Genomic DNA, 27,014 nt, shown 5'->3' with positions numbered 1-27,014 from the left:
TACCTCAGGAACCAGAAGCTGAGAAAAAATTTCCACATTTTTCTATGACTAATGATCTCTACTACAGAGTCACTAAAATTAATGATGAGGTGGTGGAACAGCTTCTGGTGCCTAAGTCGTACCGGCGTCAGGTACTCGACATGGCCCATAATCATGTCCTTGGGGGACACTTGGGGACAGATAAAACACAGGAGAGAGTCCTCCAGAGGTTTTATTGGCCTGCGATTTATGCTGACATAAAAAAATACTGTGAGTCGTGCCCCACATGTCAGCTTAGCGCTCCAGTGTCGCATTTTCGCAGTCCTTTGGTCCCACTCCCCATCATAGAGGTACCTTTTGACCGGATCGCAATGGACTTGGTGGGTCCCATTGTAAAGTCGGCTAGGGGACACCAGTACATTCTAGTGGTGTTGGACTACGCGACCCGCTATCCTGAGGCTGTACCCCTAAGAAACACTACCTCTAAAACAATTGCACGGGAATTGTTTTATATGTTTTCCAGGGTGGGGATCCCCAAGGAAATCTTGACTGACCAAGGTACACCATTTGTGTCAAAGGTGATGAAAGAGCTATGCAAACTGTTTAAAATCTCACACCTACGTACCTCTGTATATCACCCACAGACAGACGGGTTAGTGGAGAGGTTTAATAAAACCCTGAAACATATGTTAAAAAAAGTGGTGGAAAAGGATGGTCGTGATTGGGATCACTTACTACCTTATCTGATGTTTTCTATTAGGGAAGTACCCCAAGCGTCCACAGGGTTCTCTCCCTTCGAATTAGTCTATGGTCGTCACCCTAGGGGTTTATTGGATATAGCGAAAGAGACATGGGAAAGTGAGTCCACCCCATACAAGAGTGTTATAGAGCATGTAGCACAAATGCAGGACCGTATAGCCACTGTAATGCCCCTAGTAAGGGAACACCTCCAGAGGGCGCAAGAGGGCCAAAGCAGAATTTACAATCGTTCTGCAAGAATCAGGACATTTAGCCCAGGTGACCGGGTACTCATACTTGTTCCCACGGTAGAAAGCAAATTCTTAGCAAAGTGGCAGGGTCCCTATGAAATTGTAGAGAAGATCAGTGAGGTCAACTACAAGGTACACCAACCAGGTAGAAGGAAGCCTTTCCAAGTTTATCACATAAACTTGATCAAGCCCTGGAAAGACAGGGAATCCTTGGTGGCGACAAAGCCTGTTGGTCATCTGTCACCACCAATCCCTCCGGTCAGGATTGGTGACACCCTATCAGTATCCCAGAAGCAGGAAGCTAAGGAGTTCCTGCAGAAAAATAAAAACAAGTTTTCTGACCTACCAGGGCGTACGCATCTCATTAGTCATCATATTGAAACTGAGCCTAGAAGCAGAGTAAACCTTAAGCCCTATAGGATACCAGAAGCCCGGAGGGAGGCGGTATCATCCGAGGTAAAACGTATGCTTGACCTAGGAGTCATTGAGGTGTCCCAGAGCGAGTGGTCCAGCCCGATTGTGTTAATCCCAAAGCCCAATGGAACTTGGAGGTTCTGTAATGATTTTAGAAAGTTAAATGAGATCTCCAAGTTCGATGCCTACCCCATGCCCAGGGTAGATGAGTTGATAGAAAGGATGGGTAATGCCAGGTACATAACTACCCTCGATCTCACTAAGGGCTACTGGCAGATCCCACTCACTCCTAAGGCTAGAGAGAAGACTGCATTCTCCACCCCTGATGGGCTCTTCCAATATGTAGTGATGCCATTCGGGTTACATGGAGCCCCTGCCACTTTTCAGAGGTTGATGGACTTGATTCTGCGACCACATCGTGATTACTCCGCTGCCTACCTCGATGATGTGGTCATTTTTAGCACGGATTGGGAAAGTCACCTCTGTAAGGTCCAGGCGGTGTTAGATGCCATAAGTGATGCGGGTTTAACCATCAATGCAGAGAAGTGTGCACTAGCCTTAGAGGAGGCCAAATACTTGGGCTACATTATTGGGAGGGGGTTAGTGAAACCACAACTAAATAAAATCGAGGCAATACAGAATTGGCCTCAACCCCTCACAAAGAAACAGGTCAGAGCTTTCCTGGGTATTACGGGCTATTACCGTAGGTTTGTGCCAAATTTTGCCTCAGTTGCAGCCCCACTAACTGACCTGACAAAGGGTGCGAAGTCCGCAATGGTGACATGGACTCCAGAGGCCGAGAAGGCTTTTCAAAGCCTCAAGTCTGCCCTGTGCCAACAGCCTGTGCTAGTTACCCCTGACTTTAGGCGAGAGTTTTTGGTACAGACAGACGCCTCTAACACAGGGTTAGGTGCCGTCCTCTCACAGGTCGTGAATGGCGAGGAGCACCCGGTGATGTACTTAAGCAGGAAACTATCCCCGGCCGAGAAAAACTACGCCATAGTTGAGCGAGAATGTCTGGCAGTGAAGTGGGCCCTAGAATCCCTGAGGTACTACTTACTAGGCAGGAGGTTTAAGTTAGTGACAGACCATGCCCCCCCTAACATGGATGAAAATAAACAAGGAGAAGAATGCAAGGGTGACTAGGTGGTTTCTGTCCCTACAAAACTTTAATTTCACTGTGGAACACCGGCCAGGGAAATTACAGGCAAATGCTGACGCCCTATCAAGGGTACACTGTCTGTGGGGACAATACGCTCAGCCCTCCGGTCTGAAGAAGAGGGGGGGGATATGTGGACATGTCACTGGTAAAGTGCTCGAGGGGATGTACATCTCACCCAGGTTGATACACAGTGTGAGATGGTGAGTCCAGGAGGCATCTGTGCTCAGCAGTGTTATGCTGCTGAGCTATTATTTATTATTGCCGGGCCTGGACTTACATGGAATGGCAGGTAGGTTTTGGTAGTGGGACTTGCCATTCCCTCCCCCTCGATCCAGTGTGGGTTTTGGGATCAGGTGAGCTCTGATCCCAATCAGCCTGAGAAGGCAAAAGCTGTGCTCAGTGTACAGGTCTCTCTCTCTCAGCCAGGAGTGAACAGCCTGCATGCTGTTTGGTGAGAGCTGGGAAGACAGCCGCTGCTGGGGCCTGTTCACACCCCGCAATACTGATCACTGAAGTGCCAGAGAGGTAACCTGCTGTATTAGTAAGCGCCCAGACGGGCAGGACTTTTTGTTTTGTTTATTCTCACTGCACAGTGTTGCTGTATTTATGTTACTGGACTGTTTATGCTACAAATAAACACCCAAAGCTGTTTTATGAGCCCAAGTTTGCTGCCTGAACTGTGTCCAAACACACCATCCCCCGGGAAGATCCCTACAGTGGGCACAGGGGACATTATTACTATATGGGAGCACAGCAGGGGATCCTACATACAGGGGACAACCCACACACTCATTAAGAAAAAGGGGAAGGAAATTGAAGGAAATGTGCGGAGCCTGAGATGTTTGTCTTGCAGGTTGTGAAGAGAAGAATTGTAGCTGCAAGAAATCATCCTGGAGGTCCAGGCCAGATGGAGAGGAAAAGGAAAGTGACACCTGAGATTAAAGAAGACGTCACCTGTGAGTCACTGAATTACATGTTTTTTCTTTGTTTTTTTGTAGAAAACTATTTGGTAGGGAACCCTGAAGTGAAAAGGGAAATATTGCTCTTTGCCATAATACACACTCTGCTTTTTAATAGCAGCTGTATCAGCTGAAATTGTGGCAAAACTGCATGAGATAATAATTCTGTAGTCTGTGTGCAGCATATGGTATATACTGTATACAGTCTGTGTGCAGCATGTGGTATATACTGTATATAGTCTGTGCGCAGCATATGATATATAGCCTGTGTGCAGCATGTGGTATATACTGTATATAGTCTGTGTGCAGCAAATAGTATATACTGTATATAGTCTGTGTGCAGCATATGATATATAGCCTGTGTGCAGCATATGGTATATACTGTATATATTCTGTGTGCAGCATATGACATATAGCCTGTGTGCAGCATATAGTATATACTGTATATATCCTGTATGCAGCATATGGTATATACTGTATATAGTCTGTGTGCAGCATATGGTATGTACTGTATATAGCCTGTGTGCAGCATATGGTATATACTGTATATAGTCTGTGTGCAGCATGTGGTATATACTGTATATAGTCTGTGTGCAGCATATGGTATATACTGTATATAGTCTGTGTGCAGCATATGATATATAGCCTGTGTGCAGCATGTGGTATATACTGTATATAGTCTGTGTGCAGCATATGACATATAGCCTGTGTGCAGCATATGGTATATACTGTATATAGTCTGTGTGCAGCATATGCTATATACTGTATATGGTCTGTGTGCAGCATATGGTATATACTGTATATAGTCTGTGTGCAGCATATGGTATGTACTGTATATAGCCTGTGTGCAGCATATGGTATATACTGTATATAGTCTGTGTGCAGCATGTGGTATATACTGTATATAGTCTGCGTGCAGCATATGGTATATACTGTATATACTCTGGGTGTAGCATATGGTATATACTGTATACAGTGGCGGTCTTTGGCACCAAGCACCCCAAGCGATCGCTTGGGGCCCCCAACATCCAGGGGGCCCCCACTCCCTGCTCTTGTGCTCAAGACGGCTGGACAAGGCCACTGCCCCGCTCGCTGCTCTGAACTGTAACTATGAGCACTCGTAATGAGCGCTCACAGTTACATGCAGCAGCAGCACTGACAGGGCAGGAGCCATTGGCTCCCTTCCTGTCAGTCACTCTCGTGGCCACAGGAAGTGTTTTCCCTGCGGTCACAAGTGGCTTCTCTGTCCTTGTGGTGTCGATGCTCCAGGGAGCACACAGGGGGGCTATAGACTACTGGGACTTCACAGAGGGGTCTATATACTACTTGGGTCAGCACACAGGGGGTCTATATACTACTGGGGGAGCACACAGGGGTCTATATACTACTGGTGGGGCACACAGGGGGTCTATATACTACTGGGGGAACATACAGAGGGTCTATATACTACTTGTGAGGCACACAGGTGGTCTATATATAACTAGGGGGGCACACAGGGGTCTGTATACTACTGGGGCAGCACACAAGGGGTCTAAATAATACTGGAGGAGCACACAGGGGGTTTATATACTACTGGAGAAGCACACAGGAGGTCTATATCCAAGTGGGGGAGCACACAGGGGGGCTAAATACCCCTGAAGGAGCACACAGGGGGCCTATATACTAAGGGGGAACACACAGAGGGTATATACAACTGGGGCAGCACACAGGGGGTCTATATACAACTGGGGCAGCATACAGGAGGTCTATATACTTCTGGGGGAGCACACGGGGGGCTATATATAACTGGGGGAACACACAGGGGTCTATATACTACTGGGGCAAGCAAACAAGGGGTATATACTACTGGGGGCAGGACACAAGGGGTATATACTATTGGGGGCAGCACACAAGGAGTATATATTACTGGCGGTAGCGCACAAGGGGTATATACTACTGGGAGCAACACACAGCGGTCTATTGTGTTGGAACGCGTGTCGAGGGGGGCCCCAGACATAACTTCGCTTGGGGCCCCAGAAATGCCAAGACCGCCCCTGACTGTATATAACCTGTGTGCAGCATATGGTATATACTGTATATAGTCTGTGTGCAGCATATGGTATGTACTGTATATAGTCTGTGTGCAGCATATGGTATGTACTGTATATAGTCTGTGTGCAGCATATAGTATATGCTGTATATAGTTTGTGTGCAGCATGTGGTATGTACTGTATATAGTCTGTGTGCAGCATGTGGTATATACTGTATATAGTCTGTGTGCAGCATATGGTATGTACTGTATATAGCCTGTGTGCAGCATATGGTATATACTGTATATAGTCTGTGTGCAGCATATGGTATGTACTGTATATAGTCTGTGTGCAGCATGTGGTATATACTGTATAAAGTCTGTGTGCAGTATATGGTATATACTGTATATAGTCTGTGTGCAGCATATGGTATGTACTGTATATAGCCTGTGTGCAGTGTATGGTATATACTGTATATAGTCTGTGTGCAACATATGGTATGTACTGTATATAGTCTGTGTGCAGCGTGTAGTATATACTGTATATATCCTGTGTGCAGCATATAGTATATACTGTATATATCCTGTGTGCAGCATATGGTATATACTGTATATAGTCTGTGTGCAGCATATGGTATATACTGTATATAGCCTGTGTGCAGCATATGGTATATACTGTATATATCTTGTGTGCAGCATATGGTATGTACTGTATATAGTCTGTGTGCAGCATGTGGTATATACTGTATATAGTCTGTGTGCAGTATATGGTATATACTGTATATAGTCTGTGTGCAGCATATGGTATGTACTGTATATAGTCTGTGTGCAGCGTGTAGTATATACTGTATATATCCTGTGTGCAGCATATAGTATATACTGTATATATCCTGTGTGCAGCATATGGTATATACTGTATATAGTCTGTGTGCAGCATATGGTATATACTGTATATAGCCTGTGTGCAGCATATGGTATATACTGTATATATCTTGTGTGCAGCATATGGTATATACTGTATATAGTCTGTGTGCAGCATATGGTATATACTGTATATAGTCTGTGTGCAGCATATGGTATATACTGTATATTGCCTGTGTGCAGCATATGATATATACTGTATATAGTCTGTGTGCAGCATATGGTATGTACTGTATATAGTCTGTGTGCAGCATATGGTATATACTGTATATAGTCTGTGTGCAGCATATGGTATGTACTGTATATAGTCTGTGTGCAGCATATGGTATATACTGTATATATCCTGTGTGCAGCATATGGTATGTACTGTATATAGTCTGTGTGCAGCATGTGGTATATACTGTATATAGCCTGTGTGCAGCATATGGTATATACTGTATATAGTCTGTGTGCATCATATGGTATATACTGTATATATCCTGAGTGCAGCTTATAGTATATACTGTATATATCCTGTGTGCAGCATATAGTATATACTGTTTATATCCTGTGTGTAGCATATGGTTTATACTGTATATAGTCTGTGTGCAGCATGTGGTATATACTGTATATAGTCTGTGTGCAGCATGTGGTATATACTGTATATAGTCTGTGTGCAGCATATGGTATATACTGTATATAGCCTGTGTGCAGCATATGGTATATACTGTATATAGCCTGTGTGCAGCATATGGTATATACTGTATATAGTCTGTGTGCAGCATATGGTATATACTGTATATAGTCTGTGTGCAGCATATGACATATAGCCTGTGTGCAGCATATGGTATATACTGTATATAGTCTGTGTGCAGCATATGGTATATACTGTATATATTCTGTGTGCAGCATATGACATATAGCCTGTGTGCAGCATATAGTATATACTGTATATATCCTGTGTGCAGCAAATGGTATATACTGTATATAGTCTGTGTGCAGCATATGGTATGTACTGTATATAGTCTGTGTGCAGCATATGGTATATACTGTATATAGTCTGTGTGCAGCATATGGTATGTACTGTATATAGTCTGTGTGCAGCATATGCTATATACTGTATATAGTCTGTGTGTAGCATATGGTATGTACTGTATATAGTCTGTGTGCAGCATATGGTATATACTGTATATAGTCTGTGTGCAGCATATGGTATGTACTGTATATAGTCTGTGTGCAGCATATGGTATATACTGTATCTAATCTGTGTGCAGCATATGGTATATACTGTATATAGTCTGTGTGCAGCATATGATATACAGTATAGCCTGAGAGCAGTGGATGATATATAGCCTGTGTGCAGCATATGATATATAGCCTGAGAGCAGTGTATGGTATATAGCCTGTGTGCAGCATATGGTGTATATCCTATGTATGTCATATGCTGCACACAGGCTATATATGCCATATCATGGGCTGCACACAGCTGTGTATTTTAATCCTTATGGTACGTTCACATGTACCATATCCGCTATATATTCTACACAGCCTTTAAGTACTTTCTGGTTGCTCCTTACTGCTTCAGGTAGTGTACATGGTTGGGAACTGCAGATGGGGCTTAGACTTGCATGTCCAGGTTCCTTCAGCGATTCACATCTGCATCTGCTGCTGTGGGGGCTAACACAGTGGGCAAGAGAGCACAAAAAGTACTGAAGTGCTGTGTTCTCGCATTATGTATTATTAACATAAACACAAAGTGGGAATACACCCCGAGTGGGAATACACCCCTCCCCATCCTGTCTCTAGGGCCTGGCATCTTCCTCTGGACTGCAGCCTCTAGTGACCATCATATGCAGAACAGAGGAGGATGCCACACAGTCAGGAGTGAGGAGGGGTAGGTGCTAAGTCTGCTACAGTAAGTAGCCACCTGTATAGATCGCTGTATGGGATATATTTGGGGAAAAAAATGGGGGGCCCCCAACAAAATTTTTGCCCAGGGCCTCCACCAACCTTAATCCGGCCCTGGCTGTATCATTATCATTTATTCTTATGGGAGTTGTTTCAGTCTCCCCCTGTGAATAGCCTGTGTGAAACGGCTGACCATACAGACTCCTCATCATATAGGAAGTTCTGCTGGCTGAGATGACGACTCCATTGAGAGCACAGAAACATATGTAATTTACAGAGAGTCACCACAAGCTCACATTACCCATCTGAAGGATGGGATTTCAGGATTTTTTTCATTGGAAAGGATTAACTACATTAGCTGAATTCTATATACAGTAGTATCTTTGGTTTAAGAGTAACTTGGTTTAAGAGCGTTTTGGTTTAAGAGCTCACAGTTTTTCAAAATTGTGACTTGGTTTAAGGGCCTTGCTTTGGTTTAAGAGCTCCCTGTACTGGGTGGGAGGGTGAGTGGGGAAGGGACATGGTCTGCATAGCGCGGTCTACAGCTCTGTACTCTGAACCAGGAAGTCTCCCTCACATTCCAAATCATGGCAGATCCACTTCAGGCTGGGGCTTGCATCAGGGGACAGGACTGTGGGGGGGTAATCTCTCCATAGCTGTTACCCCTTTCTCCCCGGACAGAGAGTGCTGCATGTATGTGCCCACATCTGCCCTGCTCATTCCTTCATACTCCCTGCAGTCTCTGTCGGCCCTTGTGTTTCCCATCCTCTCCACTACTGTACAGTAACTAATAATATCACAAATTCTGCTGTTTCTGAATGTTTGTTTTATTAGTTTTACATGTTATTCAGAATAATAATTTATTCTTTTTGGGGTGTAGAACCAATTGTCTGCATATCAGTGATTTCTTATGGGAAAATTTGCTTTGGTGTAAGAGTGGATTTGGATTACAAGCATGGCCCAGGAACGAATTATGCTCGTAATCCAAGGCACCACTGTACTGGCTGACTAGCTGCATAGTGAATAAAAAAAAAGTTAAAGGGGTATTCCCATCTCAACAAATATACTTAATCTCGTAGGGTCTTTCTTGTTGCTTCTACTAATATGCTTCTCTTTCTCTCCCATTGTTGATAGCTTGTTGTCCAGGTTACTGACCACCACTCTGGTCTAAAAGCAGTGGTCTGACTGGGGTATACACAGATATAATATACATATTTATATATTATAAAGTATATATACACACTATATGCTGGGTTCACACTATGTATATTTCAGTCAGTATTGTGGTCCTCATATTGCAACCAAAACCAGGAGTGGATTAAAAACACAGAAAGGATCTGTTCACACAATGTTGAAATTGAGTGGATGGCCGCCATTTAATGGCAAATATTTGCTGTTCTTTTTAAAACAATGGCTGTTATATTGAAATAATGGCCGTTATTTACTGTTATATGGCGGCCATCCACTCAATTTCACCATTGTGTGAACAGAGCCTTTCTGTGTTTTAAATCCACTTCTGGTTTTGGTTGCAATATGAGGACCACAATACTGACTGAAATATACGTAGTGTGAACATAGCTTAAACTGTAACCTAGACAACAAGCTGTCAACAATGTATTTGCAAAAATAACTTAAACGAGACATATATATATATATATATTTATTTAATCATATATGGTAGAACCATATTAAATGGGATGCCGAGGGAGGGGATAGATGAAAAAGATAACATACACTTACCTCTCTAACTTCCACACTAGTGCTGGTTCTATCTCACTCTGATCCCCATGTGGGATGTGATGTAGCAGTATCACTCAGCCAATCAAACTTACAGTTAAAAGTCCTGGGCCAGTACCCTGGCGACCAAGTGGTCACCTCCTGGACCAATGGGGGCCTCGGCACTTGCCGCCTGGGTTCTTTAGATGATACCTCCGGCCTGCCTTTTCCTGGGCATACCCTGTACCTGCTGGAACCAACTCTAGGTCAAGACTCAATGGCTGGATTCCCTAGTTCCTAGGTGGTCCAGTCCAAACCTGTATGGGGGCAGCTCACACAGACTGTAGACAGAGAGGAAAGCACTCAAAAGGCAGTTTGCAGAGGAGAGAAGCGTTTGACATACAAAATCTAACAGGATGCAAACTAAACATTGTGACTAGAGATGACCGAGCCAGGCGAGGTTCGGGTTTAGCTTTTGAATCCTGCTGTCTTCCCAGTCTGTGGGGAAGATGGAAACAGCCCAATTCCCACCTGGAAAACAGGGATATAGCCTATGACCTACTTTTTTTTTTTTACCTCTAAAGTACATTCTTTTTATTTTAAAATTATCTTTATTTTTTTATTCTTACAAAGAGAATTTTTTCAATACAAAGCCGTAATAGACCTATATAACTCATATATTCTCCCATTCACATTCTACAAATTACAGATATAAGTTAGCCCATAATTGCCCATAATATGTGACAAATCTGATTTTATAATTTCGTAAATCCCTCCCCCTACAGAATGCACTCATAAAATTAAATAAATAGACAGACAGACAGATAGATAGATAGATAGATAGATAGATAGATAGATAGATATCACAATTAAACTTTTGCCACACCATGGTTGTCAAAGAAACCGTTTCTTCCTGTAGAGACTCTGAAAATCACTTGCGACCATGCATGAAGAGTGTGGGGGGTATTGAAAAGCTTGGATCGCATGCAAATGACATGACACGACAGAACAAGTCACCCACAACCAGAGAATCTATTTCGTAGCAAATAACTTTAAACTGTTCTGGGATCACAGTCAGAGACGTGACGTTTTCTTCCCCAGTGTAGATCAGGCTGGTAACAAATTCTGACTGGCATGGATTTCGTGAATAACATTCTTTAAGAAGGTTGCCACTAGATGGCTTCAGTTGCACATGTTCCCAAGTCCCATTGACTTCCAAACAGTAGAAGTTGTGTAAGTGGGAGGATATGTCTGGGTCACCAAACATTCCACGTGCAGCAGCAGAAGCAGGGGGGCTCCTCTGTTTATTCCCAGTGATCAGTCATGATGGCACAGACTACTCAAGAAGAAACTGGACCCTTTAACTGATACGCAACCTGCCCTGGGGCCAAGCGCTGCAAGACTGTTCCCCCTTGGAGTACCTGGCTGCACTTCTTGAATGATGTAAGAGGCATAAGGACACGTAAGAACAGATCCAGCAGCTAGAAAAGGGGGTGTGTGAAGGGAAGCCTGGAGAAGTAACACAGTCAATGAGGAATCAACCTTAAGTCACATTGTATAGGAAGAGTCCTGACAGCTCGGATCTGACATGACTCCTGGATGGCCAGAAAGGTCTGGATAGAAGATCAGATCATGTGAGTCCCCAGGCAGGAGCTCCACACCATGATCAACCGAGATGGGTATAAAGGGAGACAGGTGGAGCCAGTGAACCGCACCAGCATTGCCCTTTGCGTCTTCTTGCTCTGGACCACAGAGGTCTCTGCCCTGGCTGACTTCTCAGGTAAGCCACCCCTAATGTACAGAACTTGTCATGACGCAGAAAAGTTTGCAGGGTTTCGCACTTGATCTTTATGTATCTCAGGTCACAGATTTTAAATTCAATTTTATTTCAAACTTTCAACTGTTGTAGATCAGCCACAGAGACAGTGTCCCTGTTCAATAGGAATCTACCTGTTATATCTGCATTCACAATTCGAGGTTTTACAATGACACATAATATGATCGACTGTAGTGGTGTAACGTAAGCTCCATCCTTTGCTGCCATATGTGTCGCAATATAATATATTATCTCATTTATCCATTTAGAATAGTTTGCTTGCAGAAGAACATTGAAAAATAGAATTTTTATTTCTTATCGTCCAATGATTTAGGCTTTTGTGGTAGGTAGAGACAGTGTTTGCTGTCAGGTAGCCCTTATAGAGTTACAGGACGGGTCCCAGAGTATATGGGCACTTTGCCGACTTTCATTTGTATAATATAGTTTGGGACCTGGTCTTATATTGTTAATTGTTAAGGTAGTATGGTTTTATGTGTGTAGAGCAGGCAATAGTGGATTGTTTGGGATCCTCCAAGGCCCCTACTCCTGGATACGTTTATATCTACTATAATGGAGAGTGACCACCCAAGTATGATGTCTTGTGGGAAATTTTTATTGTGTATGCAGAAGATATATAGACTTTAAGGTCTAAAATCAAGACCTTTAGAGGCATTATCCAAAAATAAAAGCAAAGAAAAATAAAAATAAAACATTGCTGCCTTCTTCCAAAATCAGTGCCATACCTGTCCTCAGGCTGTGTGTGGTATTACAACTTGGCTCTATTCAATATAATGGAACTGGCCTACAATGCCACAAACAAACTGAGGACAAAAGTAGCGCTGTTTTTTCAAATCCCAGATAATGCCCTCAAGGTCTTACAGGTCAAAATCTTTTAGTGGAACTTTTGGGTGCAAATGGTGACCATGCTGACAATGTTCTTAAGTTCTGAGTTGAATTTTTGCATAGGTTATAATTGAACTACAGACAGTTGGACTTTTAACCTGTCACATGGAAAATGATGTTCAATCCTTTGACAATATGGTATAGAGAAGATTGAACTGAGCAGATTGATATACACGTTGTGGGGAAAGATTTGGTCTAACAATTTATTAATCTAAACCTCTCCTCTCATGGGTTTAGGAGTCAAGTGGGCGGCCCTAAACAGTGATGGGTAGAATCTTTTTCTACAAATGAAGAATCTGCTAAGCTATTAGAGATGAGTGTAACTTGAGCATGCTTAAGCCTGAGCGCCCAGCATAGGCTTTCATGGCTCCCTAGGGCTGCATCCAACTTCTTCAGCCACTGGTATTCAAATGCCGCACGATCAGACTTGAGCATGGTCAAGTCGCGCTCATGTCTATTTATTATATTTATGAAAACATACATAAAATCTTTAGAAATAATAGAACATAGGATCTTAGATGGAGTTCATAAATAATATAATACACATGACATGAGAAAGATAGGAGACCCATTACAAACCTATCTCTTTGGTAGGGACCTGCTTTTCTGCTCTTCTATAATTTCAATGATGCTCCCAGCTAAGAGGAGTCCTTCTAGACTCCCAGAGGAGCAGCCAAGTCTAAGGAATAAAAAAACAAGGGCAGAGCTATAGGTATCGGCCAACCATTCCAAAAGTCTAGACATGAGAGGAGTCCATGAATAAAGAAAAAGGTCAGGGTCAAAGTAATGGACAGAGTCAAAAGCACCTGACCCTTCACCCTTTCCCGACCCATGACGACATCTCAACATCTATGTCAGAGGTTGAGTAAGAAAGTATGGAGAGGAGCTTCAGCAGCCAATAACATCAGTGGCTGGCATGGGAGTCCTGGTAACTCTAGTGACTTATATGACAGGTGTTGTGATAGTCGGGGGTGGGGGGGGTTGCTGATCATCTGTCATCATGGAGGCCCTTTGAAGGCTACCGTGGCTGGCGTGTAAGGGCCCTATTCCACGGGACGATTATCGTTCGCATAATCGTTAACGATAAACGATCCAACCGACCGCTATTGCGAAAGACCTGAAATCATTTACCCATTTACATGGAATGATAATCGTTACTTATGATCGTTCTTGCGGTCGTCTTGTCGTCGCTATTGCGTTCGTAACTACTCTGAACGACCAAACGACGTCTTATTCAATGTGAACAATTTGCGAACGAGCAACGATGAAAATAGGTCCAGGTCTTAGGGCCCTATTCCACAGGACGATTATCGTTCAGATTATCGTTAAGTCATTCGAATCTAAACGACAATCGTTCCTTTGAATAGCAGTTAACGATTAACAACTAAACGAGAAATCGTTGATTGTTTAATAAGACCTGGACCTATTTTTATCGTTGCTCATTCGTAAATTGTTCGCATTGCATAAGATGTTGTTTGGTCATTCGCAGTAGTGACGAATGCAATAGCGACGACAAGACGACCGCAAGAACGATCATAAGTAACGATTATCGTTCCATGTAAATGGGTGAAAGATTTAGTTTGGATCGTTTATCGTTAAAGATTATGCGAACGATAATCATCCCGTGGAATAGGGCCCTTATTAAACGATCAACGATTTCTTGTTCGGGCGTTAATCGTTAACTGCTATTCAACCGAACGATTATCGCTTGGATTCGAACGATTTAACGATATTCTGAACGATTATCGTCCCATGGAATAGGGCCCTAAGATCTACTATTACTACCTATTATAGTCTGTACTAGTAGACTGCCGATTTCACAGTTTACTGCAATACAGTAGTATTGTTTACACAAGTTTATAAAAAGTCCCCCTAATTAAAAATAAATATAAAATACAAAATAAATAGATAAATAAATCTAAACAAACAAAGTCTGAAATATAACTTTACTGAGAAGGTCATAAATAAATTTTAAAAAATGCAGAAATGCATGTTCGTACAGCAGGAACGTATATGCACGTTCCTGACACTGAAGGGGTTTGATGTTTGCGGGACCGCTGCAGTGGGAGTGGTCCCGCACACATCAGTGTCCGAGGGAGCCGAGGATAATGAGAGGCAGCTGCGATCCCACGGTGCACAGCGATCCCGGCGTTTAAGGTACTCAGTGACACAACAAGCATCTATCACTGAGTTATCGGGACCCCTGAAGATATGCTGCGGGGGTCCCGATCACATTTAACGATGGGCGGGGGTAAGCTTCTTTCTTCCGTCTTGTCAGGTGGATGTTCTATGCATAGAGTCTGCTCTCAGGCAGGCCCTATGCTTAGATCGCCGTCAACACTGATCATGGCGCAAAAAATGACACCCCAACCAGCCCTGTAGGTGGAAAAAAAAAGCACTATGGCTCTTAGAAGGCGGGGAGGAACATTGCATTAATTTGACCCGGACTTTTGTGCATCTTTATCCCCTTAGCACCCATGACGTATCTGGTACGTCATGGTGCTCCCGGCGGTGATCTGCAGCCGGGAGCACCTCTATTAGCCGGCACGGGTCCAGTTGCCGCGTCGGCTAATTAAGCCTCTAAATGCAGCTGTCAAACCTGCGCCGCATGTCCCTGGTGTCTAGTGGGTCAGATCTCCCTCCCTGCAATGCGGTCGCGCGGGGGGGGGGGGGGGGAGAGATCCGTCCTTCTGCCTGTGCCGGGCCTCAGCGTCGCAATAGATTGCTGTGGCCTCCCCTTTTCCCATTTTATAAATATAAATAAATAAATAAACAAATAAACATATTTGGCATCGCCACATGCATAATCGCCCGAACTATTAAATTATCACATTCCTGATCTCACTGGGTAAATGGCGTCAGCGCAAAAAAAATTCCAAAGTGCAAAATTGCGCATTTTTGGTCGCATCAAATCCAGAAAAAATTTAATAAAAATCGATCAAAAAGTCGCATATGCGCAATCAAGGTACCGATAGAAAGAACACATCATGGCGCAAAAAAATACATCTCAATCAGCCCCATAGACCAAAGGGTAAAAGCGCTATAATCATGGGAATAGAGTGATTTTAAGGAACACATTTATTAACAATGGTTTGAATTTTTTAAAAGCCATCACATAAAATAAAAGTTATACATGTTACATATCCTTGTAATCTTAACGACTTGAGGAACATAAATAACAAGTCTAGTTTTTTTTCAATTTGACAGCGCAAATGATTTTTTTCAGGTTTCGCTGCATATTTTATGGGAAAATAAAGTCTGACGTTGTAAATTACAAATGGTTTCACAAAAAATAAGGGCTCATGTGGGTCTCTAGGTGAAAAAATGCAAGTGCTATGGCCTTTTAAACATAAAGTGGAAAAAGCAAAAACGGAAATTGGCATTGACCTTAAGGGTTAAGGGGTTAAAACAAGATCAAAAAGTTCAATCTACTCCAGAATGGTACAAATAAAAAACTGCAGAACTCGGCACAAGAAAATGAACCCTAATCCAGGGTAAAAAAAAAAAAGGAAAAGATAAAAAAAAAAAGTTATTGCAGTCAGAACATAGCAATACAAACTATATGTCTTACATTTTTTATTTTTTTAAAGTAGTAAAAAAAAAAAAGACAAATTGAATTTTGGAGATCAAGCCGGCCACAGAGGAAAACTGAGAATGCCACTAGGTCATAAGAGAAGGCATCTGCCTAGTAACTTGACGGACCTGGAGCCCATGGCAGACAGTATTATAATGTCAATGACTGCACAATAAAGCTAGCATATCCTGCTGTCACTTCCAGTCTCAGGGAGGGGCTCTCCATTCACATCCATGTCCTTTTACACTTAGCATTCCGAGTCTCAGACTCAAGGATTACACTAAAGATAAAAGTCCTTGTTACTTTTTCCTCTATAGAAACAGAGAATTTGTCACTTAAAGGGGAATGCCCATATGAGCATTTGTTCCAATTGCAGTCAAATTTATGTTAAATAAATGCAACTTGACAATAATAACTAATTCACATGATATGGAATAACCACACTTACTGTTTTAATGCAGAATAAAGGGGCAGTCCAACTTCACAAAATTGAATATGGGCTAGGACTGGCATAATAAAACAAAAGTTGCCCCTATCTCTACCGCTTAATGGGTTCATACTAGAATATTTTGTGGCAACAAACAACCCATTTAAGGGCAAGGAAAAGTGGCTGAACACAGAAAATCCTCTCTTCTGTGGAGGAAACCTCTAGGGAACCATGGCTGAAAAGCAATCCTTTCCCCAGTAAAGAAGGATAATGGCAACATGTAACTCATAGTAGCCATAAAATAATTGTACGTAGTACCAGATATAAATTCATCAACATCAACAATGTCTTACATCATCAGACAAATAACAGATACAACAATCTATACAGGGAATACTTATATAAACAGTTGTAGAATAGTGATGACAAAGAGTGGGCAGGAAGTAAATGGTCCTCTCAGTTCTTTTGTAGCCTCATTTTGCTTTGATGCCGGTATAGTAGGAACCTGGAATGGGCCCTCCTAGTGCCGCTCTTACCGCTGTCAGACAGCCGCTGGATGTAATTTTTTCCCAGCTTCCTGGTATATCACAGCCCTGGCTCAAGAAACATGTAAAAAATGTTTGATTAATTGGGTCTGGGGGTTCAGACCCTCAATGATAATTGAATGAAGACTAAAGAAGCAAACAGCTGAGCGCTTCTCTCTCCAGCTCACTATGCTCCCTGTTTCACTGCAGGGGATGAGCTCCATTGTAAGTCTATGTGGCCCATGTTCAGCAAGACAGAAAATGCATCAAGCTTGGGAGTGAAGTGTTTAGCCCCCTGCTCTAGGTGAAACTTGTGGTTTCTTGCAGTTTCCTTCGCTGTTCTCTATATTCAATTTTTCTTCTCATTGTCCCCCGTTGCCTTGGTAGTGATAATACTTAACTGCATGCTTTCTTCCATAAACAGTGCCACACCTGTCCTCTGGTTGCATGCGGTATTGCAGCTCAGCTCTATTCATTTCAATAGAGTTGAACTGTAATACTATGCAATACACGACCCATAGATAAGTATTGCACGTGTCTCTCTAACCATGTACAAGCCCTTTCAATGCATAATAGTTGTTATAATATAGTGAGGATGATAAAATATTCAGGTAGCAGCAGGTTCTGTTCTTGCCATGACTCTGGAGTCTTCCTCTTCTCATAAGACCTCAGGATTGTACATTTGCAGGAGGGGGGGAATTATTGTGGGGAATTCTTTCTTGGGTCATTGGTTTTTCCGCTCTGTGTAAGCTGTACGATCAGATCTCTCCTTTAGCTATCTCCCTGCCTGTGCTCTTATCCATCCCTGCATACTCTACGGCTTTCTCTAATCGCTTGCACGCCTGCTGCGAGGGAATGCATAAAACAACATTACGTTTGCCCTCCTTGGCCTTCCCTGTGCTGCACAGCTAGAAGTTCTCACACTCACAGCCAGCGCTCAGGAAGAAAACTTACAATGAGTTCTAGTTTTCCCTTTCCAGCTTTTCACTTTTCTCAGACTCAATGGGAATTTAACACGGCGGCTTAATATAACACGTCTCTTGTGATGTAACCCGCACAGTAGTGGCCGGACAGCGTGCAGCGGTAAGGGGAACATGTCCGTCATTTCTGGGCTTTGACCCAGATCTATGATTTGACCCCTTACCACCACTTTACGAAGGTTTCCAGAGGCGGCAAAATTCACCCCTTTTCTCCTTCACGTCCACCTATTTGCCCCTACTCTGTGTCTATGGTAGCAAGACAGTCCCATAAAACATCACACCATCACAGTCACATGACAACAAGCTGGGTAAGAACACACTTAGCGGGCACTTCTCCCAGCTCGATCTAGCGATCGGTAATGGAGTGATTACTATGGCCGACTGATCAAAAATCTTAATATGTCACTATGGCATATCAAAAGTTTTTTGTAATGACGTTGTCCATTTAGTTCCTATAGTGTATTATTGTATAGTATCACCTTCCTCACCTTCCAGCAGCCTGTAGTTTCTTGTTTGCTGTCTACATTTGCCCTGTAAAGGTTCAGAAATCCATCTAGTGTAAGGCTATGTTCACACAACATATATTTTCGTAAAATTATTACAAAGATATACGTTACATAGCCGTCTATGGGATCCCGGTCGGAGCATATACACATAGTATACGCTCCAGCCGGGAATAGCGGCCATAGAAAACCATGTCAGTGCGCACTGTGGAGCAGGCACCTTAACCCTGTTCATAGAAGACAGGTAAGAGGGGGAGGAGGGGATGCAACTGCAGCTCCTCACTAATCTCACTATGTTCTGGGAGGCTAGCCAAATATTATATGTACAAGTGAAATGTTACACAATCTTAAACCGTTACAAATTCACTGTCTATTAGGACACTGTATCTTTAAATATTGTGTTACTATATTCCTAGAATATTATTTGAAGACATTACTATTCATAGACATTAACTCTCATTAATGGTTAATTCCATATTCTGGGAGTGGAGGATATAATTATCTGAGGATAGTTTATTACATTCTGCATGTTGTAACATTTCACCATAGTTATATAAGGCTTCAGTTCTGTGCCATAAAAGCCATTTAACCAAATGCTAACAACTTACCCTGTGGCTACATGTATGTGCTGGGTGTGAATGGCGGCATGGCACTTTATACTTGGCGCCAAGTTATAAGCAGTATATCTAACTGCAACTATCTTTAATAGTACAGTATTACAAGACTCTGGCCATGGCTAGGAGATTCTCTGTGTTCTGCAAGTCATGTAAGGGACAAAGAGACTGTTTCCCATCATTCCCCCCCCCCCTTTTTTTTTAATTCCTTTATTTTTTTACCTTTTAATTACAAAAAAGAATAACATTGATACAATACAATAAAACCAATGAGGGAGGGAATCAATTTCCTAATAACAAAAGAATTGATTTGTCATCCAAAAACAATAACAAAAACATGCTTTATCAGTATACAATCAGAGCCCACAAAACGACTCCCCTACCCCTCCAATTGTCTTAATAGCTATACCCATATCACCCCAACCCCCCACCCACCCCATCCCGGGAGAGAAAAGGGAGCAGCAGAAGAGCGAGAAGAGAGAGAGAGAGAGAAAGAGAGAGAGAAAATATATATATATATATATATATATATATATATATATATATATATATATATATATATATATATATACTGTATATATATTAATTAGAGGTAAGTAAATAAATACATAAAGCAAAACAACAAATGAATTATATTATAACCAGTTTCCCATCATTCCCCCTTAATTTGTAAAGACTTTGGCCTGTCAGATCTTCATCTTTCAGTGAGTCCTGGGGCCTATGCTTTTTGGGCATGGGAGCACTGTATGGCACAATAGTATGGGCAGAATATATATATGACACTACTGGATTGATGATAATGACATGACTCTGATTATCTGTCCCAGTCTATGCACCAAAGCCAAAAAGTGAACTGGTGTGTTTGTCCCAAATGGTATGGGCCGAGTGTGACACTACTTATCTGAGAAGAGTCCAGCATTACACTATTGCTTTGGACACCACAAGGCACAGGATAGAACGGGTGTGGGCAATGTGTGGCACAACCTTTTTAACACAGGATCTAAAGACTTATATACTGTATATAATAAAGCAGTCATTTTAGTTGAGAGGCAAGGGTGTTCAGAGGATATTGAAGCTAAGACACCTAGAAGTGGATCCAGTTATTTTTTCCATTCCATTTGAAACCATTCCTTCATTGGTCATATGTTCTAGATGTTTATTTATCACACCTGATCACCCCCTCACCCCCACCCCACACTGGTCTCAACCAAGGGTGCACGTGTCCTGAATGGAACAAGGGGATAAATATCTACTCTAGCCAAGTGGTAAGTGTGTTGAATTCAGAATCCACCATTAGACCATGTTCACACATGGTATAACAACGGCCGTTCTGTGACCTGGCCGGGTCACAGAACGGCCGTTGTTACCGAAGATCATCCTGGCTGGTACTGCAGTACCGGCCGGATGATCTTCATTCCTGGTGAATTCATATGCATCCCAATTCACCACTGCACACAATGGAGCATGCCGCAGAAAACTGACAAGTCAGTTTTTTGTGGGCCGGATTGAATCCTTGACAGAGTGTATACTATGTGTATACGCTCCGGCGGGGATTCCATTCATTCAAATACAATGTATGTTTAGCATGAATCACGGCCATTGTTGCAAATTGCAACAACGGTTGTGATTTATGCTAAACATACGTTGTGTGAACATGGCCTTAGGGTAAATGAAAATGTTTTTTTTCTAAACTGGCTAAACTCTATATATGCCATATCTAAAAGGGAAAAAGCCACCCAGCCTGTGGCCTGGGTAAGCTTTGGTAATGTGATTCTTCAAATTGTCTAATATGGAGTAACAACTTGTCGTCCTAATTGACTACGGTTAATGGCTTTCTATAAGAACGTGTTACCAGGAGACAGATGAGTGTATGTTAGATGGACGCATAACAGGGGAAACATGGGTGGTTCAGAGCCAAGAGATAATCCAGCTCAGACCCCATATCTGTACAATAGTCCCTACAGAATAAATACTTCTCACTTACATCTTCACTCAGCGATCACTGGAGGGGAGGATTAAGGACGATGATGGAATTCTAGAATGCAAATCATAAATCCCCCTAAGGAGAACAGGACAAGGCAAAAATATGGACCATAATTCTGATACCATCCCAGGTGATGAGAGCCTCTCCCCTGTCCCCTGTATCTCATGTGTGAAGAAGAGGAGGCCACATATCAGAAAGTGAGGCCAACCTGATCTACTTACCCTCCATATACAGGGCTGTACATGCAAATAGATAGGGTTTGGGGCTGAGCTGCATTGCCTTGTCACATTAGGGTCACCATAAATGTATGTCCTGATGGGTTGATGCGGCACATCGCTCTAGCCTTACGATGCCATGTTGTCTTTTTGCTGCACTTTTTGTGATATTTTTACACAAACTTCATTTGTGAAATGAACACAAGCCGCACCCTCCACCCTGCCCGGGGGGCCAGAGGCACTGCAATCACTTCACACCTGACAATTCATTACGCCTATTATATACAGGGCCGGTTTTAGACAAAATGTGGCCCTGGGCAAAGTTGAAGGTGGGGCCCCAAATGCTAAAACATTGTAGCAGCAATTTAAGGTCCCGATACTTTTTTGTCAGTGGTTGGCGCGCTGCTCGAGGTGGGGTGATCTTCTGTGACCTTAAATAAGACCCCTCTGTGCCCTATATAGTAGATAGGTCCCTCTGTGCCTCCATAGTACATATAGTCGGTATCCCTCTGTAGGTAATTCTTCTGGTAGTTACCTCCACCACCCAGTATGTAGTATCCACCAATATAGGAGACATCTCACTGTAGGTTTTACACCTGTTAGCTAGCCCCCTGATAGTTGCCCCCTCAGCAGATAGCATCTCCACTGATAGTTACCCCCCCCCCCCCAGCACATAGCATCTCCCCTGTTCCCCCCCCCCTCAGCACATAGCATCTCCACTGATAGTTGCCCCCTCAGCAGATAGCATCTCCACTGATAGTTACCCCCCCCCCCCCCCCCCCCCCCCCCAGCACATAGCATCTCCTAGGGCTGGGGCGATGTGGGCAAAAAATAAAATCTCGTTTTTTCTTTTCTCGATTTTTTTTATTTATTTTTTGATGGGTGTAGTAGTATAGGCATAGTGGATAAGGGGTGTAGCAATAGTAGAAGCATATAAGATGAGGGGTGTAGTAGTAGATAAGGGGAGTAGCAGTTTTGGGAGTAGTAGTAGTATCAGGAGTGGAGGTAATAATAGCAATGGTAGTAGAGCAGTATTGGGGGTAGTAGTAGAGCAGTATTGGGGGTAGTAGTAGAGCAGTATTAGGGGTAGTAGTAGAGTAGTATTGGGAGTAGTAGAGCAGTATTGGGGGTAGTAGTAGAGCAGTATTGGGGTAGTAGTAGAGCAGTATTAGGAGTAGTATTGGGGGTAGTAGTAGGGCAGTATGGGGGTAGTAGTATAGCAGTATTGGGGGTAGTAGTAGAGCAGTATTGGGGGTAGTATTGGGGGTAGTAGTAGGGCAGTATGGGGGTAGTAGTAGAGCAGTATTGGGGGTAGTAGTAGAGCAGTATTAGGAGTAGTATTGGGGGTAGTAGTAGGGCAGTATTGGGGGTAGTAGTAGAGCAGTATTGGGGGTAGTAGTAGAGCAGTATTAGGAGTAGTATTGGGGGTAGTAGTAGAGCAGTATTGGGGGTAGTAGTAGAGCAGTATTAGGAGTAGTATTGGGGGTAGTAGTAGGGCAGTATGGGGGTAGTAGTAGAGCAGTATTGGGGGTAGTAGTAGAGCAGTATTAGGAGTAGTAGTAGGGCAGTATTGGGAGTAGTAGTAGAGCAGTATTAGGAGTAGTATTGGGGTAGTAGTAGGGCAGTATTTGTGGTAGTAGTAGAGCAGTATTAGGAGTAGTATTGGGGGTAGTAGTAGAGCAGTATTAGGAGTAGTATTGGGGGTAATAGTAGGGCACTATTGGGGGTAGTAGTAGGGCAGTATTAGGAGTAGTATTGGGGGTAATAGTAGGGCACTACTGGGGGTAGTAGTAGAGCAGTATTAGGAGTAGTATTGATGGTGGTAGTAGTAGGGCACTATTGGGGGTAGTAGTAGGGCAGTATTAGGAGTAGTATTGAGGGTAGTAGTAGAGCAGTATTAGGAGTAGTATTGGGGGTAATAGTAGGGCACTATTGGGGGTAGTAGTAGGGCAGTATTAGGAGTAGTATTGGGGGTAATAGTAGGGCACTATTGGGGGTAGTAGTAGAGCAGTATTAGGAGTAGTATTGATGGTGGTAGTAGTAGGGCACTATTGGGGGTAGTAGTAGAGCAATATTAGGAGTAGTATTGATGGTGGTAGTAGTAGGGCACTACTGGGGGTAGTAGTAGAGCAATATTAGGAGTAGTATTGATGGTGGTAGTAGTAGGGCACTATTGGGGGTAGTAGTAGAGCAATATTAGGAGTAGTATTGGGGGTAGTAGTAGGGCACTACTGGGGGTAGTAGTAGGGCAGTATTAGGAGTAGTATTGGGGTAGTAGTAGGGCACTATTGGGGGTAATAGTAGGGCAGTATTAGGAGTAGTATTGGGGGTAATAGTAGAGCAGTATTAGGAGTAGTATTGGGGGTAATAGTAGGGCAGTATTAGGAGTAGTATTGGGGGTAATAGTAGGGCAGTATTAGGAGTAGTATTGGGGGTAGTAGTAGAGCAGAGGAGAGATATGGGGGTACTTTATCATACAGGATACTGTGTGATTCAGCACCCACCTCCATCATGTACTGCTCAGGGCCAGGTGCCCATAGATACAGAGGGAGGAGGGCCCTGAACAGTATATGGTGGAAGGGGGGACTGCATCATACAAGATCCCCTGCCCCCTTCCTGTATACTGTTCGCTAGGCTAGTATATGGGGAGGGGGTTACTGTTTTATAAAGACATCCGAGGCTCCGCCCACCCGCGGCCGTAAGCACCGCCCCCTGGCCGCAAGTCCCGCCCCCAGTCTCCGTGACCCTCTAACCCCCCCTCTCTATTTCTTTACCTGGGCTTGCCGTTCCTCCTCTTCTGTAGGGCACAGGCAGCTCTGCAGGAGGGGCGCTCCGTCCTCACAGCTCAGCTCCTTCGTTCATTAGTGGAGCAGGGGAGCTGCTTGTGCTGCTCTGCTTCCTGCTCCACTAATGAAGGAAGGAGCTAGGGGGCCCCTGGGGGATGGGGGCCCTGGGCAAGTGCCTACTTTGCCCCCCCCTAACGCCGGCCCTGATTATATATACTGACTATACATCATCGCCAAGAATTTATAGAGGATATCAGTATTTATATGGCTGATAGTGATTGGAATTTTTTTTATCTATAGTATCTCATATACAGTAATCTATCTATCTATCTATCTCCTATCTATCTATTTTATCTCCTATCTATCTATCTATCTATCTATCTATCTATCTATCTATCGATCTCCTCTCTATTATCTATCTGTCTGTCTGTGCTGTAAGTGACATGGGAACTTGTAACACCGCCAATTTATTTAGATTTCCCTGTAGAATAACAGATGAACCACACAAGAAAGGATGCTCCAGATAGGAGATAAGTGTCTGATTGTGCGGGGTTTCAACCCCTAGGACCCCTGTGATTCTCTGAGTGGGGGCCTGACGGCTCGACATTAGCTGTAGGCAAGCGTTGATCTGCTAGATTGGTGCTCGCTTGACTGAGCAGATAATGGCAGTGGGTTGGCATTAAACTTTACTCAGACATCTTCAACAGCTCCATAGAAAATGAATGATTGCACCAACCCACCTCTCCAGTCTGTGGATAACAAATATAATTTCAGTGTTGGAATACCCCTTTAACAATACAGACCTGTCAGGATTGCTTTCAGATCCCATGTAAATCACCTACGAATGTTACTAAGTGAAACAATCTGAGACTGTAGTAGGGCAGTTGTGCAATGAGCAGCTGCAGGGCACAAAGTCTTCTTTTATATAGGAGAACCTGCTGTATATTAAAGCTACTATTCTCTATGAATAGGAGGGAAGACGACTCCTTCCTTGAGTGATGAATGTATCTTAGAGCCCAGGTTGTGGGATAACATATTGCTAACACTCCTGACATCTTCATAGTGATGTAGCACATCTGTTCTTCACCAGGGATTTACATGATGTAAAGGAGATTATAGCCGGGCAGAGAATGTGGCAGGAATGCCAGATACCATCATTAGTAGACATTTGGAACTATAACAGAGAAATTCCTGGTTCAGGGCTTTTCATTGTGCCGATGACATTTCTCTATCTGATAAACGCTTTTGGCACGATTTTCATTGCATTTCATGTAAGCTCTAAATGGTGATTCTAATACCGAGCTCTGAGTAACAGGCACAGGAGTAACGTGCGCACAGTGATAGGGTTACACCGCCTTTTGTTTCTGCTGCAAAGAGGGAAAATATTACCTGCAAAATCATCCATAGTCCCATCCACAGCTGTACAGTTTGGCCTTTCCTGTCAGGTGACATTACTATTATAAATCCTGCAAATGGTGCGTCATAAAGTATAGACATATGTTAGCAAACTCACTTTCATACAACTTACCAGATACGTCTTGGTTAATATAGAGGGTCCCTTGTTCAGAATCCTCACAGCTTGGCCAGAGTGGTTGCACAGATTGTTTCTCATTTTGTCCTGTCCTGCATTATACAACGATTTGAAAGGACAAAGCGTAATACTTAATTTTCCCTGTGATGGCGCTGCCCGGATATTAAACACTAACTACCAGGTTTACCTACGCTCGTTTTTTGCAGGGTGAGATGTAGTTTTTATTGGAGGCAATGTGACGAAAAATAGCACTTCTGTCTATGGGTATTTTTTTCCTTTACAATGTTTACCATGCTGAGTGAATGACGTGATATATTATATATATGATAAGCTGGCGATAACAATTATTCTTTTTTTTTTGCCAAAAATGAAAAATTTAGCTATTTTCTTTATATTAGGTGTTAGGGCTGCGGCGGCATCATGTATGTTCTCCTCCCCATTGTCCCGGCCGGCGCAGGCGTCCTCGCCTCCTAAGAGGGTACATGGGGCAATAGTCAAGCATTCTCACTCAGGGACAATTGGCCTCCATTCATATAAGCCAGGGAAGGGAAACCTTGGGCCTTCCAGCTGTTGCAAAACTACAATTCCTATCATGCATGGACAGCCAAAGCTTTAGTTTTGGCTATCCAGGCATGATGGGAATTTTAATTTTGCAACAGCTGGAGATCCGAATGTTTCCCCATCCCTGATATAAGCAGAGGGGGTCTTATAGGTCAGACTCCTACCAATCAGTGGATCACTTCTAATCTTGGGATAACGTCTTTAAGGAGTGATCTGTCCCAGAGTGACCCAGTCTTTGTTCCTTCTTCATTGGCTTGGTTTTAGGTTGCAGTATTGACTTCTCACTATTTCCGCACTTCAGTAGAAAGCAAGATTTGTCAAAGGGCACATTTTTCCCATTGAATTATTTTGGGAGCTGACATTTCTGTCGTGTACACAGATTGTTGGTAAATATAGATTGACTTCGGCATTGTTTACTGCACAGTCCACAAAGCAAGACTCTCTGTAATGGAGATGAGTTGCACTTTTGAGTTTCCGCTTGGTATAAAGCAAGACTGATATCATCCGGACAGAGAGCTGTCTAGGACCTGATTTCAGGGAGTCGTCTAGCGCTGCCGGATG

General features: G+C 43.1%; 1 protein-coding gene across 3 annotated transcripts in view; it reads left to right on the top strand.

Annotated features, from left to right (window-relative positions):
• Positions 1-11,319: 11,319 nt before the first annotated feature.
• EVA1C (eva-1 homolog C) overlaps positions 11,320-27,014 on the top strand; it is a 51,892-nt gene continuing 36,197 nt past the window's right edge. For all 3 annotated transcript variants that reach the window (XM_069944742.1, XM_069944741.1, XM_069944740.1), the window contains exon 1: positions 11,320-11,815. In XM_069944742.1, the coding sequence (XP_069800843.1) occupies positions 11,698-11,815 (118 nt within the window). In that variant the 5' untranslated portion in view covers positions 11,320-11,697. The remainder of the gene's footprint in view (positions 11,816-27,014) is intronic.

This window comes from Dendropsophus ebraccatus, chromosome 11 (genome assembly GCF_027789765.1).
Source record: "Dendropsophus ebraccatus isolate aDenEbr1 chromosome 11, aDenEbr1.pat, whole genome shotgun sequence".
NCBI classification, from domain to species: Eukaryota; Metazoa; Chordata; class Amphibia; order Anura; family Hylidae; genus Dendropsophus; species Dendropsophus ebraccatus.
This window is presented reverse-complemented; position numbering and strand designations above follow the sequence as displayed.